At 36.6% G+C, this 21,170-nt stretch overlaps 1 protein-coding gene across 1 annotated transcript in view; it reads right to left on the bottom strand.

The window, feature by feature from the left end:
- Window positions 1–21,170, bottom strand: part of LOC150084523 (alpha-ketoglutarate-dependent dioxygenase alkB homolog 3-like) — a 112,580-nt gene that overhangs the window by 19,462 nt on the left and 71,948 nt on the right. Inside the window, exons 5-6 of the mRNA XM_090375280.1 lie at window positions 14,382–14,606; window positions 3,130–3,240 (exon numbers count right to left, since the gene is read on the bottom strand). Coding sequence (XP_090231406.1) covers window positions 3,130–3,240; window positions 14,382–14,606 — 336 coding nt within the window. The remainder of the gene's footprint in view (window positions 1–3,129; window positions 3,241–14,381; window positions 14,607–21,170) is intronic.

Raw genomic sequence — 21,170 nt, 5'->3', positions numbered from 1 at the left:
GTTCCTAAAAAGGGTGACAAATCCCTCCCATCCAATTATCGTCCCATTGCAATTACTTCTACTCTTTCTGAAGTAATGGAGAAATCAATTAACCGCCAACTCTTAAACTACCTAGAAACCTTCCATCTAATCAACGATCGCCAGTATGGATTCCGTCAGTGTCGATCCACTGGTGATATTCTGGCTTATGTTACCCATTTATGGACTAATTCAATGGAAAGGTTCGGTGAAACACAAGTAGTTGCGCTTCATATCTCAAAGGCTTTCGATCGTGTTTGGCATAAAGGTCTTCTAAAAAAGCTTCCACCAACTGTTTTTAGTAATTGGTTATCCAGTTTTCTCTCTGATCGCTCACTGAGGGTGATGGTAGATGGCTCTCTGTCTTCTAACTCCTCCACTAATGCCGGTGTCCCCCAAGGTTTAGTTCTTTCCCCCACTCTTTTCCTCTTGTATATTAATGACCTTCTTCCATTGACTAGAAATCCTATCCATAGTTTTGCCGATGATAGCACATTGCATTCTACTTTCCATTTTCAATCAGCTTCAACTTCTCGAAAATCTGCTACCATTTCTTTAAATGCCGATCTTCAGGTAATTCTCCAGTGGGGCAAAGACAACTTAGTTGATTTCAACTCCTCTAAAACTCAGTCTTGTCTTAAATCTCGCAAAAAGGATTCTTCTGCTCCTATGCTCATCTTTAGTGATACTCGGATTTCTAGGCAAAATGATATATCTCTTTTGGGGATTACCCTGACTTCTAATCTCTCTTAGCACAAGCACATTACAAATACTGCTTCCTCTGCATCTAAAAAACTTCTCTTTTGCTGTCGGCGTCACCTTTCTTCCAAACAGCTGCTCACTCTGTATAAATCGCAAATCCGCCCTGCCATGGAATATTGTTCCCACATCTGGGGTGGTGACCCCAAAACCTCTCTCAGTCTTCTTGATTCAATTCAGAAGAGGGCAGTTAGGTTAATTAATGATTCATCTCTAACAGAATCTTTCCACTCGCTGTCTCATAGACGTACTGTTTCTGCTGCAATCCTTTTCTACGGATACTTCCATGGGCACTGTTCTTCTGAATTTGCTTCTATAATTCCGGCTCTCTCTTTCAAAAAAGTCCAAACACGTGCTGCCACCAGCCTACATCCATTTATTGTCCAACTTCAAACTCACAGAACCAACTTTTCATCTTCCTCGTTTATTCTTTCAACTGCCGTTTTCTGGAACAACCTTCCTTCATATATATATCCTGAAAATTACAGTCTACAGAAGTTCAAGTCCAATGACAACAAATATCTTCTTTCGTCTTCTGAACCTCCAACCCAAGCACGGTACTAAGTACTATAGGTTCTAATAACTCTTGTATTTGGGGTTTACACATAAAAAAAAAAAAAAAAATTGCTGAAAAATAATCACTGAGATTTTTCAAATGGAGAAAATATTACTTGAAAATGAAATTATTACATTGCCAAAACGACATCTTCCTAAAAGCCAGGTCATGAGAAAAAGACTTGGAAATATGTTTGCCGAGAAAAATACCCAAATGTAAAAAAATGCAGTGAACATTTAAATTCCTGTTTTGGTTTCACATATCTATGTGAACCGGCCTTTTCGTATTTGAAACAAACAAAGACCAAGAATCTACTCTTACGGACTTGCATACAGAAGACTCTTTACGGTTGGCCTTATCACAGTATATTCCCGATTTTGAAAGCTTGGCAGATGACATAAGATACAAACTTCACATAAATTAAAAATTTAAATACGTATGAATTTAAAATAAGAATTCTGAGTTGTATTTAATTTTAAAATTTATAAACAACATTTTTCAATATGTGTTGATTAACTTGTTTAACCATGGGCGGTGAAACTCTTGAGATGGTGGATCGCAGCACATTTTGAAGAAAAAAAGTAGATCGCATCACAAATTAAGTTGGCCACCCTGATATACACAATTGCAAATATCAACAAATATTAATAGAAAAATAATTACATTACTATAGCCTTTTCACATATTAGCAGTGAGCACACACAATACTACAGTTTAATGCAGGTGAATTTAAGAAACATTTCTGGATTTATCAGCATTACATTAAGCACTAAAAATAAAATATCATGTTTGTAACTTTGACATTTATTTTTTAAATACTTTTTAGTAACATCATCTAAATCCTTTTTAGAAAATTTCTGTTGGCCACTTAGACAGACCTTCAGCAAACTTGTATTATAAATAAAGAAATTAACAAAAGAAACAATTTCTCTGAGTTTTTGTCACGCTTTTCTCTCCACACAGGGAAAAACCCCCCAAAAATTCCAAAAAAAAAAAAAAAAAATCAATTTTGTAACACTGGCAGCACACAATCATCACTTGAATATCCAAAGTTAATAGACGACTGCCTCATATCTTTCCTTTTATTTGAGAATGTCTCATGTAATTGATGATAAATTATAGCATTTCAAAAGTAATAGCTAAGCATAGTGCCATAATAACTCTGGAATGAATTTTTCTCAATTATGAAATTTAGTAAATATCTTATTATTATCGAAACAAATATAATGGTTTAACTTGAAGATCTCACAAGTTAGGGCTATTTCTATGCAAAACATGCACTGTGAAATAAACAGGGTTAATACCCTATATCCCATGTACTCACTGGCGCCTCCGTAGCCAGGTGGGCAGGAGCAGCAGTGCGTAGCACACACTTCTTGATTACACTGGGGTTCGAGCCCGTGCCCACCAAATACTGAGGATGCAGTAAGGTCACAGAATGACCACTGCATATCCCCGGAGCAATATATGGCCTTAGTTGCTAATGCTCCTAAAAACCAAATAACAAACAAACAACATGTACTCACCATAACATAAGAATGAACATTACGCCATTCATATTGTTATTTGTTATTTTTGGTTTTTAGGAACATTAGCAACTAAGGCCATATTGCTCCGAGATATGTGGTGGTCATTCCCTGACCTTTCCGCATCCTCCGTATTTGGTGGTGACGGACTCAAACCCCGGTCTAATCAAGAAGCGTGTGCTACGCACTACTGCTCCTTCCCACCTGGCTACAGAGGCACACCATTCATATTGTAAAAGTATTAAGTATTATTATTGAGTGCTCACATACCTGATATTCCTTTTGCATTTCTCCATCCATAACAAGAAGGCTTCCATTCTCAAGCTCTACTATATACTGCGCTTTTGACTTGTTCTGCATATCTTGACTATTCTCAACATTCTATAAGATGTAATAAATGGCAGTTATTTTACAAAGGTGAAATTAAAATGAAAAATTTCACTAATCTGTTTTCTTAATTTATCCTCGATTCTTAATTTTAAAAAAATGAAAGCTAACAAATTCACCTCAAGAAATTATTAATTTTATTCAGATTTCAGTAATATATTCTAAGATTACACATCTTTAAATGGAGAAATCAGTATTACTATTAGAAACATGCAAGGAAGTAAAGAGTATACAACACCAATGAAATAATAAAAAAAAAAAAAAAACTTCATTTGCTCATTCCTTCTAAATATTTTAGCCTAATAATTTTTCCATAGTTCCATGACTGACCTAAGCATATTTTTCAGTTTATGACCAATGGTGTATTTTATTTGATGCAAACAATGCAATCAGTATTAAGTTTACTTAATACCTTTTAAAATAGTGTCACCACGGGGATGCTAGTTTTCAGAGGCAGAAATTACAGAATTTCAATCTTTTCTGGTAAGAATATCCTTTTGTGCATCAGACAAATCTTGTTGCTCTTCTTTGCACCCTTTCCAAGAAATCTACATCTTTCTTAAAATGAGGCTTCCAAACTGTATGCAGTATTCTACTGTTTTATACAATGGGATAATAACTTCTTTCTTTCTTCCTATTGGCAAAGTTATCACTGACAGAATATCATGAGCTATTCTAATAGCCTGTTTGCATCAGTCACAGAATTTCGTGTTGTATTCTATAATCACCCTTGTCTTCTTAGCCAAATCCTGATGATACAAAACCATGCTAATCAAATAATTATAATTATAATAAACTCCTAAAAATACACTGTAAGCATATTATATGGGATCTATCAAATTCTTACCAAATATTGCAGCACAGAACTTTAACTCTTTGTTTTTCCCAGAAGCAAGCATTTGTGTTGTGGGCACTTTGATAAATTGCACATTCATCTTAGAGAAAAACTTTGCCACACTGTAGGAGTATCACAAAACCGCAGTAACTTTTTATTTCAAAATCTAAAATTATGTTCCTAGTGGTATGCCACATATAACTTGTATTACATTTTTCCACAGACCTTGCAAAGTTCTACAAGATCATGAAACACTCTCACTGACAATCCCCATTAGTAGTCATTAAGGGAACAATCTAGATAAAGGTGGCCACAATTCCTTTGAAATGAGATGCATCCTGAAGTGTTGCCACAATAAGTTCTGCACTAGCCTCACCATATGAGGCATTGCTCCATCCTGTTGAAATTATTCGCTTTTAAAGCTTAGGTGCCTGGAACCACAAAATCATTTCATTTCATTAATGAGCTTGATCACAATGACATTGTGATAATGTTCCTGGCTAACAGTGACTATGTTACTTTTTCAAATTCAAGTATTCTCTGTCAGTTTACCTGTTTTATTAATGAAAACAGGTCCCATAAAAATAAAAAAAAAAACCTTTAAAATTAGGGAAAAAAAAAAAAAAAAAAACTTCCCTGACAGACTAACTCAGCTATGTCCTTTTCAGTAAGATATATGGCTGCTGGAATCCTAGGAAATGTGTTGCTTGTTTTTTAATGTATCCAACAACCACATAAATGACATTAAAAAGAAAGCCAAATGTTTCTAAGAAAACTAATTTTCTCACTGCAATGCTAGGGTCACTTGGATCTAATGGGCCACTTGGATCTAATATAGAATAAAAAAGAGAATCTAGAGATATGCCATTCACTGGAGTATAAGCTTTTTATATTCAGTTCTTCTATAATACTGTACTAGGAATACAGTTTTCTGTCAAGTAGCACTCCTAAAGATGCAAGTCAGTGATAATTAATCTGTTATGAGGTTTTCATAACATATAAGTGGTTGCATTAAGGTTTTTACTGCCTGAAGGTTAGTAGCTTACAGCATGATTAAGTAGGAATATTTTAAATTACTTCTTTGGTCATTGATCCTAAGACCACTTTAAATATACATAAAGTGTTGTTTACCATTGAAACCAAGATATTTTCCTATTATACCTCTACTACTACTCAGTGGCATACCCAAGTTTTTCCTTGAGGGGAGCAAAGGTGACAAATTAGGTGCCATACAAAGGTCAAATGATTATTTCAGAGCCATTTCACATCAACAATGCTTTTTAAGACCACATGTTTTTAAGAGAACGTTTTTAATGCATTTTTAAGAGCACATCCGTTTTCAAGAGCACATCTATTTAAGTTGTAATATATATAATGTTGCTTTATTCAACACAAAAAATAAGCTTTAGTTAAGGCTAACAAGACACATACATATATATAAGTTTATGTTTGTTTGACAAATTTTCCTACTGTTACATTCAATACCAAAAAAAAAAAATAATAATAAAAAATAATTAATAATAATAATAAATAAATAAAAAAATAGCTCATAAAATGCATGTAATATGTTATACGGTCAAAAAAAATCTGCAGTTAAAAGTTGAGTCTTGGTTTCATTATTGTGAAATCATCTATCACGTTGCTGTTGTCAACCTTGCTTGCTAATTCCTTTTCAATGGAAAGGATCACTAGTCCTGAGAGTCTGTCTTCTGTCATAGTAGAGCATAAGTAATTTTTAATCAGTTTTAGATGGTTAAAAGATCTTTCTGCAGAAGCAGTGCTTATGGGAATGGTGTAAAATATTTGATATATAGTGTGGTTATATTTGGATAACATGAGATAAAAATCACTGATAGTCAAAAATTTCAACTCTGTTGTGATGGTAAATTCTCCAAAATTTGTTTTGCTACTCATTATCTCTTTCATCAAGACTCTAAAGGAAAAGTATTCCTGAATAATTTCACTTTGATCATCAAGGACATTGGCTTATTCCTTTGCTAGAAATTCTAACCTGCTGACATTACCCTCATCATCAAAATGCTTGGGATCCAGTACACTAAAGTTTGAAGCCACATCAAGGAAATTTTTGAATCTCTCCTGTGTACTGCTGTTTACGTAAAATTCTACTATAAAATGTTTTCTACTATCAGATATTCTGTTGTATTCTGCAAATCCATAGTGGAATCTCTTTCTCTTTCGTGCTCTTTGTAATTTGTATGTAGAAGCTATCTCACACTTTAAAGTAAGTTCACTGGCTTCCTGCTCAATTTCCTTAAATTAACTTTGGTCATTATTTAGCATGTTTTTAAATCATTGTCAAACACATTAATTAGGTGACAGGCTGTGAGGACATTTATGTTTGCTTTCTGTAAACAGTTGGATAAAGTAAACGCCTTGTTTAAGAGTTCTTTCCATACTATATAAGAAAAATCACAAATTCGTATATTTTAACTGTTGTAAGAATGCCCTTTGCCTCAGCAAGCTGCTGTGGGGTGCTGTTAATATCTACATCTAATATTCGTTGCAGGGCAACAACAATAACTGGTAAGCTTTGCACAACTGCCTCTATTGCAGATTTCCTGGATGCCCATCTAGCATTAGCATTAGTAGAGGCATATGATGCAAGAAAGCATCATATGCCTTATGCAGCTTCAGCCAAAAAAAAAAAAAAAAAAAAAAAACACGCTCCCATTTCACCCGTTTGTTCCAAGTACCTGTCCACCTCAGCCTTAAATTTATTTAGGCTATCAACTTCCACAACAAAGGATGGAAGTCTGTTCCACCAACCAACCACCCGCTGGCTAAAGGCAAACTTCCGCACATCTATCCTACATCTGTCTTTCCTCAATTCGAATTTATGCCCTCTCAAATGATTATTCTGAGCAAGAGGAAGAATCCCATCAGCATTGAGCATGCTCAAACCATTCAAGCCTTTATACACCTCAATCAGATCACCTCGCAGGTGCCTAGTCTCCAGACACAGTAATTTGCAAAATTTAAGCCTTTCTTCATAAGAGCAACCCTTTGTTCCATTCACTAATCTTGTTGCCCTTCTCTATACTCATTCCAACAGCTCTACATCCTTCTTAAAATGAGGCCTCCAGACCTGTATACAGTACTCAAGGTGTGTCATGACCATTGCCATATATAAGGGGATAATCACCTTATCCCTGCTAGAAAAATTCCTGTATATCATTGACAAGACACTATGAGCTACTCTTGCAGACCATCTGCACTGCTCAGAAAACTTCATATCTGCCTGCACAATTACCCCCGGGTCCTTTTCATTCTCTACCACTGTCAGTGTGGTACCACAGAGTTGTTATGTTATTCTGGGATTACTGCTTCCCATATATAGTACTTTACATTTGTCAATGTTAAACTTCATTTGTCATCTCTCAGCCCATCTGCTCAACTTTTCTAGATCCTGTTGCAGCAGTGTACTGTCATTAGTGTCATTAACAACCCTACCAACCTTCGTATCGTCTGCAAACTTGGACATTAAGCCTGATATACCATCATCAATATCATTTATAAATACAGAAAACAGAAAACAACAATGGATGCAACACGGAACCCTGAGGGACTCCACTAATAACATTAGTCCACAAAGAGCAGTGTCCATTGATTACCACTCTCTGTCTTCTCCCACTCAACCATCCCTTTATCCATAGCAGCAGTCCTCCATTTGCAACAGTATCAAAGGCTTTTCTAAGATCCAAATATATGATATCAAAGTTATTCTTTGCATCCAGTTCCTTTGTGACTACATCATAGTATCCAATCAAATTAGTCAGACAAGACTTTCCCTTAACAAACCCATGCTGTGTCCGAGTTATAACTGAAGTCTTGTCTAGATGATACTGCAATTCTTCTTTAACCAGTGCCTCTATTAATTTCCCTGGAACCGAAGTTGAACTAACAGGTCTGTAATTACCTTTGTCTCCCTTTGATCTTCCTTTGTGGATTGAGGTCACATTTGCACATCTCCAGTCCATGGGTACCTCCCCTGAGTCCAGGGAAGCTCTCATAATTATGGCTAAGGGTTTGCTTACTTCCTTTGCCGCCTCCTTTAATATAACTGGATAGATTCCATCCACCCCAGGTGCCTTTCTTGTATTTATCTTCAACAATTTCTCCTCCAATTTACTCTCAGTTATTACAAGATTATCTAGCTTACTGGCATTCCCCTCTCTGAATAACTCCCCATGTGTGAATTCGATGCAAAATATTCATTTAGTTTGTTAGCTACCGAGCAGGATCATCAACAGTTGAACCATCGATATCAAGTGGACCAATCTGATTCATCCCCTTCCTTCTAGAATTTACATAAGTAAAGAACTCTTTGCTGTTTTTCTTTGTATCCTTTGCCAATGATTTCTAGTAATCTACCTTCGCCTGCCTAACCTGCTTTGTAACTTGGTTACAGACCAGCTTATATCTATCATAGGCTTCTGTGTCACATGTTCATTTATATGTATCCCAAGCATTTTTATTCTCTGTCACATGTCTAATTAGTTCATCTGACATCCATTTAGGCCTTAATCTTGAACAATATTTCTTTGTTGGTATGAAAAGCCTAAAAGCTTCCAAGATTAATTCTTTGAATGCTTCCCGTTTTGAATTTGCTGTTGGTAACGTCATTAGCATTAGCATTAGTAGAGGCATATGATGCAAGAAAACAAGCTTATTCAGCATCAGCCAAAATAAAAAAAAAAAAAAAAAAAACAACCACTACTCCCATTTCACCCCTCAATTCGTTCGAAATACCTGTCCAGCTGAGCCTTAAATTTGTTTAGGCTATCAACTTCAACAACAAGCGATGGAAGTCTATTCCACAAACCAACTGCCCGCTGGCTAAAGGCGAATTTCCGCACATCTATCCGACATCCGTCCTTCCTCAATTTGAATTTATGCCCTCTCAGGTGATTATTCTGAGCAAGAGGAAGAATTCCATCGGCATTGAGCATGCTCAAGCCATTCAAATTGAATGGCTTGAGCATTCAAATGGCTTGAGCATTCAAATGGCTTGAGCATTCAAATGGCTTGAGCATTCAAGCCATTCAAATTGCCTTATACACCTCTATCAGATCACCTCGGCGATGCCTAGTCTCCAGGCTCTGTAATTTGCAAAACTTAAGCCTTTCTTCGTAAGAGCAACCCTTTGTTCCATTCACTAATCTTGTTGCCCTTCTCTGTACTCGTTCCAGCAGCTCTACATCCTTCTTGAAATGAGGCCTCCAGACCTGTATACAGTACTCAAGGTGTGGCCTGACCAATGCCTTATACAAGGGAATAATCACATCCCTGTCCCTGCTAGAAAAATTCCTGTATATCATTGACAAGACACCATGAGCTACTCTTCCAGCTCGTCTGCACTGCTCAGAGAACTTCATATCTGCCTGCACAATTACCCCCAGGTCCTTTTCATTCTCTACCACTGTCAGCGTAGTACCACAGAGTTGATACGTTGATCTGGGGTTACTGTTTCCCATATGTAGTACTTTACATTTGTCAATGTTAAACTTCATTTGCCACCTCTCAGCCCATCTGCTCAACCTTTCCAGATCCTGTTGCAGCAGCATAGTATCAGTAGTGTCCTTAACAACCCTGCCAACCTTTGTATCGTCTGCAAACTTGGACATTAAGCCTGATACACCATCATCAATATCATTTATAAATACAGAAAACAACAATGGACCCAACACTGAACCCTGAGGAACTCCACTAATAACATTAGTCCACGTTGAGCAGTGTCCATTGATTACCACTCTCTGTCTTCTGCCACTCAACCATCCCTTTATCCATAGCAGCAATTTGCCTCGAATGCCACACTTCTCCAATTTGTGCAGCAGTCTTCCATGCGCAACAGTATCAAAAGCCTTTCTAAGATCCAAATATATAATATCAAAGTTATTCCCTGCATCCAGTTCTTTTGTGACTACATCATAGTATCCAATCAAATTGGTCAGACAAGACCTGCCCTTAACAAACCCATGCTGTGTCTGAGCTATAACTGAATTCTTGTGCAGATGATCCTGCAGTGCTTCTTTAACCAGTGCCTCCATTAATTTTCCTGGAACCGAAGTTAAACTAACAGGTCTATAATTACTTGTGTCAGCCTTTGATCCTCCTTTGTGAATTGGGGTTACATTTGCACATCTCCAGTCCATGGGTACCTCCCCTGAGTCCAAAGAAGCTCTCATAATTATGGCTAGGGGTTTGCTTACTTCCTTTGCTGCCTCCTTTAATATAACTGGATAGATCCCATCCACCCCGGGTGCCTTTTTTATGTTTATCCTCAACAATTTCTCCTCCACTTTCCTCTCAGTTATTAGAAAATCATCTAGCTCACTGCCAATGTTTACTTCACCTACGACATTCCCCTTCCTGAATAACTCCTCATGTGTGAATGTAGATGCAAAATACTCGTTTAGATTGTTAGCCACCTGAGCTGGATCCTCAACTGTTGAACCATCAACATCCAGTGGACCAATCTGATTCATCCCTTTCCTTCTTGAGTTTAAATAGGTAAAGAACTCTTTTCTGTTTTTTTTGCATCCTTTGCCAAGGATTTCTCATAATCTGCCTTTGCCTGCCTAATCTCCTTTGTGACTTGGTTACAGACCAACTTATATCTATCATAGGCTTCCACGTCACCCATTAATTTGTATGTATCCCATGCATTTTTCTTCTCTGCCATATGTCTCATTAGTTCATCTGACAACCATTTAGGCCTGAACCTTGAACAATATTTCTTGGTTGGTATGTAAAGCCTGGTAGCTTCCAAGATTAGTTCCTTGAATGCTTCCCATTTTGAATTTGCTGTTGGTAACATCATCAGTTGGTCCCACTGTATAGAATTTAAATACTGTCTCAGACCAGCATAGTCTCCTTTACGAAAGCAAAAACCCTTCCCTTTACCTCTGATGGTAGTTACCTCCTTGAGTAAATCCCACTTCAGCACACTGTGATCAGTCATCAGTTGGTTCCACCGTATACAAGTTAAATTCTGTCTCAGACCACCGTAGTCACCTCTTTGAATAAATCCCACTTCAGCACACTGTGATCCCTGCCACCTAGTGGTTCCTTTATCTGCAGGTTCTTGATGCATGAAGAATCACTACTGATAATCAGATCAAGAGTATTACTCCCTCTAGTTGCTTCCCAAACATGCTGCTGTAGAAAACAATCATCCAATAAATCCGCAACAGCCTTGCTAATGTGTGAGTGATCAACCCACAAATTCCAGTCAATATCCAGGAAATTAAAATCGCCCATTATAAGACACTCAAATTTACTGGCCCACTATTTCTCTGCACAATTGCTCATTATACTCATCAGATTCATTAGGCCTTAAACACACACCTACTCTTGTTTTTCTTTTCCCAGTGCTTATGTCACACCAAACAGACTCAACATTGCATTGTCCACCCACATCAACTGGATGCACTTCCTTAGAGTTTATGTGTCTCTTAACTAACAGCATAACCCATCCTCCCTTCCTGTCCTGTCAATCCTTTCTGTACACATTGTATTCCCCAAATTCCAGTTTTGCACTGCTTATGTCTGTGTGACACCATGTCTCTGATATCCCAACAATATCTGCCTTTGATGTCTTGATTAGCACTTCAAGCTCATCGAATTTATTAACTATACTCCTAGCATTGGTGTACATGCAAGTATATATGCACCTGTTTCTACTCTTAGTTACCCTAACACAGCCTATGTATTTACTTGTTCCACTATGACTTCCAGCAGTCCTGGAAATTCCTGTTGCCTTGCTTTCCAGGCTGCTGCTGAATTGCATTTAAATAGAAGTAGTGCAAGAATCACTTTTACCTCTTCCAGCAGCTACTATTAATTTATTAGTCCATGTATTGCCCCCCCAAACTAGCAGTTTTCCGACCCACCTAACTCTGCCTCGATAGCATCAGCATATATTCTTGCACCCTTTCTATTTAAGTGTATCCCATCCGTGTAGAAGCAATCTCTCCTGTTAACAACAAGCACAGACCAGTCTGAGAAAAATTCTGCCCCTTGAGCCTTGCACAATCTCTCCAGGGCCGAATTGATTGACAAGGATCTCATCATATACTCCCTCCTATCGTATCTGGGCAGAATTGCAGACACTTTCAAATTCAACCCTAATTCACGGCTTTTTTTCAACAGTGACCTGTACTTGTTAAGTAATTCTGCCGGTCTCCTACTCTTAATATCATTAGTGCCAATGTGTACAACTACATCACCTTTTGTGCCCTTAAAAGATGATATCCGCTCTACAATTTCATCAACCTTTGCCCCTGGCAGACATATCCTGGTCCTGTTCCATATATCCTTTTTGCACAATATGATCCCCGTTTCCCTGACAATAGTCACCTACAACAACTAGTTCCTTTGGGACCAGCGCATTCTGCCTTGGTGGTTCCCTCTATGTTGTGTGATATTCAAGTGCAAGCTCCGGCATTGATGTGGGCAGCTGAGAGCTTGATGAGCCCCTCAATTTAAATCCTTCGAGGGCATCCACCCTGTCCTTCAAGCTCTCATATAAGCCCATAATAATGCAGAGTTGCCGCCTGATTTCCTCGCACTCCTTACATCGCGCGCACACACAAAGACATTCCCCTTGGCAATATCATGTCCCGTTCCTGATTGCTCCACAAACATCAAACAAGCAGTGCATTTCAATAGACTGTGATTCAGAGGACAACCGTCCCCCTCAGTTCTCCCCTGTGCCACAGCACCTCCACTAGTTTGAGCCTTTTGCTTTGATGCTCTGGTCTGAGTCATAATTTCTATTCAAGTTCAATAAAATTCCAATACAAAATATAACCCTAAACCTATATTCCAATGCAGTTATAACACTATATATATATATATATATATATTTCGGTATCGAATATTATCTCCGAGTTATGTTATATGACTTTCTTATCCCCTGTCAACTTATGTATTAATTTATGATGTTACTTTTGTAATAACTAGGTCGCTATATTTATTTAGTTAAAAAAGTACAATTCAATTGACAATGAAATTTAATAAGAGTAATAAACCTTACTGATTAACTGATACTACTATACTCGCTATCTAGTTTTCCATTAAACCAATGCTAGCACATGTTGTATCGTATAACAATGGCGGCAAGTTACGAATGGTGAAATATAAATGGAAACAATGGTAACTGAAATACCAACTGCAATACAATCTACCACAGCTTCTAGAGTGGTTCTCAATTGGATTGGCCTGGATGGAATATCAGAGTTAACAAAAATAGCCACTCCTCGACAGGCAGGAGAGTTTGAACTCCCGTTTTGTCTGTATATCATATAATTTGAGAATTTTGGTGAAAACTGGGGGTAACAAGAATGTATGGGGTTAAACCTATGGGGTTAAACCTATGGGGTTAAACCTATGGGGTTAAACTGAGCTAGTAAATCCCTTAAGTCATCAGAATGACTGCTTAGTACTCTGCAGTTCCACTGTATGACATTATTTAGATTTTGCTGAGGATGATTTATCTGACTGTTTTTTGTGTGTTTACAATCATATCTCTACTATATCAAGACCCATCATCCTGATATTGTAAATGTAAATGATTGTATTTGTATAGTTTTGTATTGTATGATAATAACATTATACTAAAATACTAACATTATAACACACTGATCAAAATCTAATCAGGAAATGACCTATGTAATTATTTACCCGCACATTTCTAGTGACACAATATCCCCGCCCTCTTCTTCCATTGGTTTGAAGTGACTTAATTGCCATGCCTTCTTCTCTGATTGGCTTGAATAAATATCAGTAGGAGGAAAACTTTTTTAATGTATAGAGAGATAACAGCTGATTTAAAACAGATGGGACACAAACTGCACTATTTCACCATCCTCCATAAACAGTCAAATCACAAATTAAATTATGCAGCTTAAACTTAAATATTATAGTGCATTTTAAATGTACAAAAGTAATAGCAAACAATGGTAAACATACCTTTACCCAATGCAAATTAATATTTTTAGATAATCAAAAAAGATTTTGCTTTTAAATTTTGGTGTCAGCTTTCCTTTTTCACTGCAGTGCTGCTTCACTTGCAAACTTACAACTCTAAGACATTACATAAGCAATGAGAATATTTCTTACATTTTGTTTCTGCTGTCTCCAACTGAGTGTTTATCACATAAATTTTTTAAAAACAATTTTTGAATTTATAGAAAGAAAAATTTCTATTTAAATTTCTATTTTCTGCTTAAATGCCAAAAGTGCCTTACAATTATAATACTGAAAAAATATTACTTACATGAAAAATTTTTCTTCTGATTTCAAACCTCCTTATTTGCCCTAGTGATACTGAAGCTATGGTTGGATGTAGGCCCATTGAAGCTTCATCATCGCTATGCCATGCAACACTGTCACCACCGTTGCGGTAAAGATTTAGAAGAACAGAATTGAATTCTACATTAAACCTTTTCCGTCTTAATTCTGTTTCCACTTTGTCTTGAATTTTTTTAACAACATCTGGAAACTGGAACATTCAAAGTATATACATCAGTTGAATTAACCAAAAAGTGTTTTTTATGAATAGTAAAAATAAATTTTGCTAATCAAGGGGTACAACCATAAATCAAATTTTATTTATAAAATCCTAAAATTTGAGTCAATATTCTATATTTTCAGCAAAAAACAAATGACAAATTTTATTCCTATATATAAGATATACAACTTCAAGAAACAGATTCTGTTTGTTTGATATTGAATCACTGTATACAAATACTGATGACACTGAAATAATGACATTCTATTTAACTTATTAAAAAATAATGGGTCTTTTTGGCATATATTAACTTTTACCACAGAAAATTATAAACCTGATTAACATTTTATTCAATGCAAATTCTTTCAATTTAGAAATTAGCAACTCTGCTACAGACAATAACTTAACTTTGTTATAAGTTAGTGTGATTAAAGAAATTTGAAAGTTAAACATCTACTGAGAAGTTTACCACTTAGAAATGGGCCTCAGTTTTAGTGGATTAATGAATTAATATTTCCTACTACTGTGATACATAGAAAATACATTCTTTGTCTCCTTAAACCTCATGTGTGACAATTGGAACATCCATTGACTCAAGGCTCAGTTTCGGGAGCGAGTTTCTTTTTGTGGAATTTTGAAGGCTTGTAAAAAGTAGCACTCATATAAATGCTTTTAAATTATAATTTGTTATAGTTTTGATTTCAAAATTTGAGTGAAATTTAAAAAAAATCAAATCAGAATTTTAAAAATTGGGACAAAAATCATGAAAAATTAATGCCCCCCAACCCAATGTAGTAATATGATCTATATTTATTTATATATAACTTATTTTAATTTCAGCTTCTGTAAGCTCAAACTGAACAACTGAAGCCAATAGGCACCAACTTTTTTGCATATTTTCAAAGCAATTATTTCATATTTTCAAACCAATTCTCGTAAGAATATTCTATTATATTCGTGACAAAATTATATTCAAAATTATATTATATTCGTGACCACTTGACAAAATATTTGATACAAAAGGACTAGAACAATATTCTAAAATAAGTGCTGAAATTTTGAGAAGGATCAGGCCTACTGCTCCAGATTTCATCATTTCTGTAGGAATTGGAAGCTATAAAATCAGAATTGGCTCTAATTTTCATCCTGTTTTGTTTGTCCACAGGGACAAACAAAACAGGATGAAAAGTGTCTAATCCAACTTTTCCTTCTCAACTAATGTCCATAAATAGATTTTTGAATTCTGTTTTTTTTTTTTAAAGCTCGGAAGCTTTTAAAAAAACAGGGACCAATTAAATGTACAGTGAAAATTTGATGTTCATTTGACTTTTCCTTTGAGTTTGAACATCCAAAACTGCAGGTGGGGGATGTTTTTGATTGGAATTGATCCTAAAATCTTTCCTGGGACTTATAAAAAACATACAAAATTTGGCGTCAATCTGACATTTCCATGTCAAGTAAGCAAAGCTGCCAACTTTCAAAAAGCTGGTTGGGTTAACTTTAGCAGGAAAAAAAATAATAAAAAAACGGAAGGCAGAAAGACCGTTTTTGAAAGTCCACACTGCACTAGAAATTAAATTTCACTGATAACAAACATATATGTTGCTTTCAAAAATTAGCTTACCTAGAGTTTCTTTTTATATATTTCTCTAGATACCAACTGGGTATAATTGATTGATTGATTTAGAAATTCTTGGTGCAAGAACTACTGCAGCTAAAATGCGCCTGGAAGGTTTTTTACAACAGTTTTGTTTGTATTCGTATTTTGTTGCAAATAGTTTCCAAGAGTCACGGAGTGACTATAGCTTACTGCAAAGATTATATTTGGTTTCATATTAGATTATAGAAATTTATTTCCCTGAGGAACTGAAAAACATCTGCTATGTTTTTTCTATCTTCCAGTATGGTTTTGAGAGTGAGAAAGTGATGTTTGGTTATCAACTCTTTGAAGCAACTTTGGTGCTCATCTGTAAAAGCTGGATATGTAATCAGTACATGTTCTACTGTTTGTTGTGTTTGACAGATAGGACATAGATGGGGGGGACATAGATGGGGGATCTTCTCCTCGCAAAAGATGACAGTGGCTGAAATGAGCGTGTCATATTCTTAACGTTGCAAGTATCACTTTGTCACATCTGTTTTGTTGTTTGCTGGATTTCCATGGTTGGAGTAAACTTTTAATTTTGTGCAATTTGTTACTATTTAGAACTTGCCATTGCTGTTGTCAGTGGTGTATCCCACTACTATGAATAACTTTTTTATAATCTGTGGAAGGAATGGATTCGGGTGTGAAATTGTTGCTGTTGGCTTCCTTAGCAGCTTTGTCTGCTATCACATATTCCGACATGACTTGGGATCCGTGAAAACCTTACGTTATAACTTTGTTCGAGAAGCTTTGATACTCGGCATTGAATTTGTTGTTGCTGTGCAGGTGGGGGATGTTTTCAATTAGAACTGATCCTAAAATCATCTTTCCTGGGACTTATATATGGATGTTTATTAGAACTGACATTTTGTATAGCCATCATGGAGCTAAGAGAGTCAGTAAAAATGATGCTGTTTAATGAGCTTGCGTGTTCGATTTGGTTTAGCGGTAACATTATGGCATGCAGTTCTGCAGTATAAATGCTGCAGTCTTTTGGGAGTTTTTGGGATGTGGTGGCATCAGATGTGTATACTGCCACTCCCACATGAATCAGTTTTTGAGCCATCTGTATATAGGAAGCGATGATCTAAAAATTGTGACTTATAAGCAGCATGCAGATGCTGATAGTTGATAAGTGAAAGTGCTTGTTTGTCCCAAATGTGGAAGGAGAAATCATATGTAGGCTGTTTGATGATCCATGGTGGTGTAGACTGCTTCGTCAGTGGAGTTATATTATTAAGATTAAGATTTCTACTGAGGAAAAGGTTTGTTAATCTCATGCTCCCAGGTTTATTGATACTTTGTTGTTCCCATTTTGGTGTAAAAACAATTTCCTGTATGGTATGACCCGGTAGGGATTTTATTTTAGTTGCGTAGGAAAGTAATTGATTATGTCTTCTAATTTGTAGTGGAGGTTCTTGGGCTTCCGCATGCAGGTTCTGCACAGGCGAAGTACAGAAAGCTCCAAGAACTATTTGGAGTGTGCAGTGATGTACTGGGTCAAGCCATCTCAGGGCACTAGGTCTCGCCTAGTCATAGACTGGGGCACCATGGTCTAACTTGGAACGAATGAGTAGGCGATATAATCATAATAGTATTGTTCTATCTGCTCTCATCCTCAGGACATAGTGGACAGGACCTTCAAGATATTAATTTTCTTTAGACACTGAACTCTTAAGTGACTAATTTGCTCCAAAAAGATTAATTTTCTGTGAAAAATAAGCCCCAGAAAATGGACACTATTTTTAACTGGGATGATCTTCCCTTTCAGCCTGAATTTGGGATCAAGATGGAGACTCCTTTTCCTGCAAAAATGTATACATACGGTCCTTTGTGTGGAAATTTTGTATCCATTTCTTTTTGTCCATTTTATGACTTTGTTTATGGCTACTTGAAATTGTCATTCTATTGTAGTCATATGCTGCGCTTGATAAGAAATGCTGAAGTCATCTGCATAAACAGTTGTGATAATGTTGGTTCGTAACTGTTCTGTTATTGTGCTGAAGTGTACTGCAAAAAGTGTGGCACTTAGTATGGATGCTTGAGGGACTGCTTCTTCCTGGGAGTATGTTCTAGAAAGTGCATTGTTAAGTCGAACTTGGAATTTTCGAGTCCTCTAAGACCAAGCTGTAGTCTTCTAAAGATACCATACCGCTATATAGTATCATATGCTTTCTCAAAATCAAAATTAACTATGACTTGATGTTGTTTTCTGAGTTAAGTGTTTCTTATCTGATTTTCCAGATGTGTATGTACATCTAAGGTAGAGCAATTTTTCCAAAAGTCATATTGTGCAGGATTGAGAAGGTTATTGCTTTCTAAGTACCATGTTAGTCTATTATTGTCAATTTTCTCCAAGATCTTGCCCAAGAAGCTGGTCAAAGTGATACGGCGATAGTTCTGTGGGTCTGATTGGTCTTTTCCCTACTTCGGGAAGGCCAGTATTACTGTGTGGTGCCATTGGTCTGGAAATGTATTCTCAAGGTATATTTTATTAAATAAATCTAACAAGGCTAATCGAGATTGTTCATCTAACTGTTGTATCACTGCATAATGTATTTCATCAGGACCAACTGTGCTGTGTTTCGTCTGTAGCAGAGTGTTTTAATTCTGCTACTGTGAGTGGCAAGTTGTATTGTTCATAGTGATTGGTGGAAAATTTTAGGTTTATTTTTTCGGCTTCCTTCTTGTAAGTTTTGAAAGCAGCTGAGTATGCTCAAATGGCAGATGTATTGGCAAAGTTTTTGCAGAGCACATTGACAATATCTGAGGCATTTGTAACTAACTGTCCTTTCCAATTTAGTAGTGGCGATGGATTTATTTGGGAATTGTTTGTCATCCTTCTGATCTTCCAGATAAATGTAGCAGGTGTGGAACTGGTTATAGTGGGTTCAAATTTGATCCAACTTGCCTTTTTGCTGATTTTGTGCACACCTCCTGACCTTAGCTCTGGCTCTTTTGAATTGTATCAGATTGTCCATTGTTGGATTTTTGCAAAAGTGATTCCAGGCTCTATTTCTCTCTTTTTTAGCTTCCTGACACTCACTGTTCCACTATGGTTTTGGATATATTCTAATGTTAGAAGACGTTTTAGGTATTGTCTTTTCCACTGCTTGAAGAATGGTATTTGTAACAGAGTCCACTGCTCTTTGTACTGATTCTTGTTTAATGATGCTCCGGTCTAGTTTTGCTAATATTCTGAAGGTTTCCCGTCTACATCATATACTTTCCATCTAGGAAGCCTGGTGGCTTGGCATGGGGTTTACTTCGTAATTTTCAAATTTATGGGGTAGTGGTCGCTGCTCAATGGGTTCTCATGCACAATCCATTGGATCTTCAGGAACAGTATTGGGGAACAGATTGACAGATCTATTGCAGAGCTGCTTTTTGATGGTAGGTGGATATATTTGTGTGTGCCATCATTCAAGATCACTAGGTTCTCGTTTATTATTTTCTCAATTTGTTTACCCTTCTGATCTATTTTGGGATCGCCCCATAGTGGGTGATGTCCATTTAGGTCACCTAAAATGCAAAATGGAGATGGTAGTTCAGCAATCAGCTCTTCGAAACCTTTCAATGGGAAATCTTGACTAGGAGGTATATATATTGACATTATGGTAATGTTGAAGCTTATTGCTAGTCGGACTGCAACTGCTTCTATGGGTGTGTTCAATGGCATTGCTTGGGATGGCACTTGTCTGTTAACTAATATTGCAACTCATCCTCATATTGTTGTATCTGATATGCGGTCCGTTCTATATATTGTACAATTTTTGATTGTATTGTGATCCCGTAATTTTAAATATGTTTCTTGTAGGCAGAGACTTATTGGTTGATACTGGGTAATTAGAGGTCTATGATATCATTAATGTTTGAGCGAAACCCTTGACAGTTCCACTGGATAATTGTATCTGTCATTTAGGGTTAGATAATCCCTTGGATTGTTTCCTTGGGGCTGTTTTCACTTTATCCGTCTTGGTTTTATATTTCTTTGGAAACTGTAGTCTTCCCGTATTCATTTCTTCTTCAACAAAAAGTTCGAGTACGGGATCCTCTCTGAGGTTTATTACCTCTGTATCCATTTGTTTTGCCATTTTTCTTTCTGTATTACTTTTGCTTTCTTTGATTACTTTTCTTCTTACACTTTCTGCATTTTCCAGTGGAAAAGACAGAGGTGCACTGACCATTTTTTCTTGTTGCTTTTGTGGTGGAGATGTTTTATACAATTCGTGAGCCCATTCTGAGACTGATTCTCTTGGAAGAATTGTCACATTTGTTTGTGTTCCAACAGATGTTGAATTAGAAAATCTCATTTCTGGAGTCCTTTTGATTGTACTAACTTGAGCATAACTTGGTTTGTTTTCTGTGTTTATTGTTATTGCTTTTTTAGCTTCTTGGTATGAAACACCATTTTCCACTTTGTACTTTTGGATTCTTTTTTCTTTCCTCCAGATTTCACACTCTTGAATAAGCGGTATGGCCTTCTTTAGAATTTGCACATTTATGGTTGTCTGCTGTACAAGTAGAAGTGACATGCTCTTGAGAACCACAGTTTGCACACGTCGCCTTACCTCTACATACAGTCTGCGAGTGGCTAAACTTCTGACAATTAAAGCAGGAGAGAGGATTCGGGATGTATGGTCTAATATTGCAATGTAGATATCCAGCTTTTACTGATCTGGGTGGTTTGGGCGTGTTAAAAATGAGTATCAAGTTTCTGGTGGGAGTGATTTTCCCTTCTATTTTAATTGTTATTCTTTTAATGATTATGACTCTTTGTTCCTGAAGTTCGCTTTGAATTTTCTCCTCGGGTACATTTAGAAGGTCCCATTCCATAATGACACCTTTTGAGGTATTTAAGGTATTGTGAAGGGATACCATTACTGGTATTCCTGCAAAGGTTGTCACTT

This window comes from Mastigoproctus giganteus, chromosome 6, assembly GCF_048544385.1.
Source record: "Mastigoproctus giganteus isolate SK-2022 chromosome 6, ASM4854438v1, whole genome shotgun sequence".
In the NCBI taxonomy this organism is placed as follows: Eukaryota; Metazoa; Arthropoda; class Arachnida; order Uropygi; family Thelyphonidae; genus Mastigoproctus; species Mastigoproctus giganteus.
Note: the sequence above shows the minus strand (reverse complement) of the source record. Positions and strands in the feature narration are given on the sequence as shown.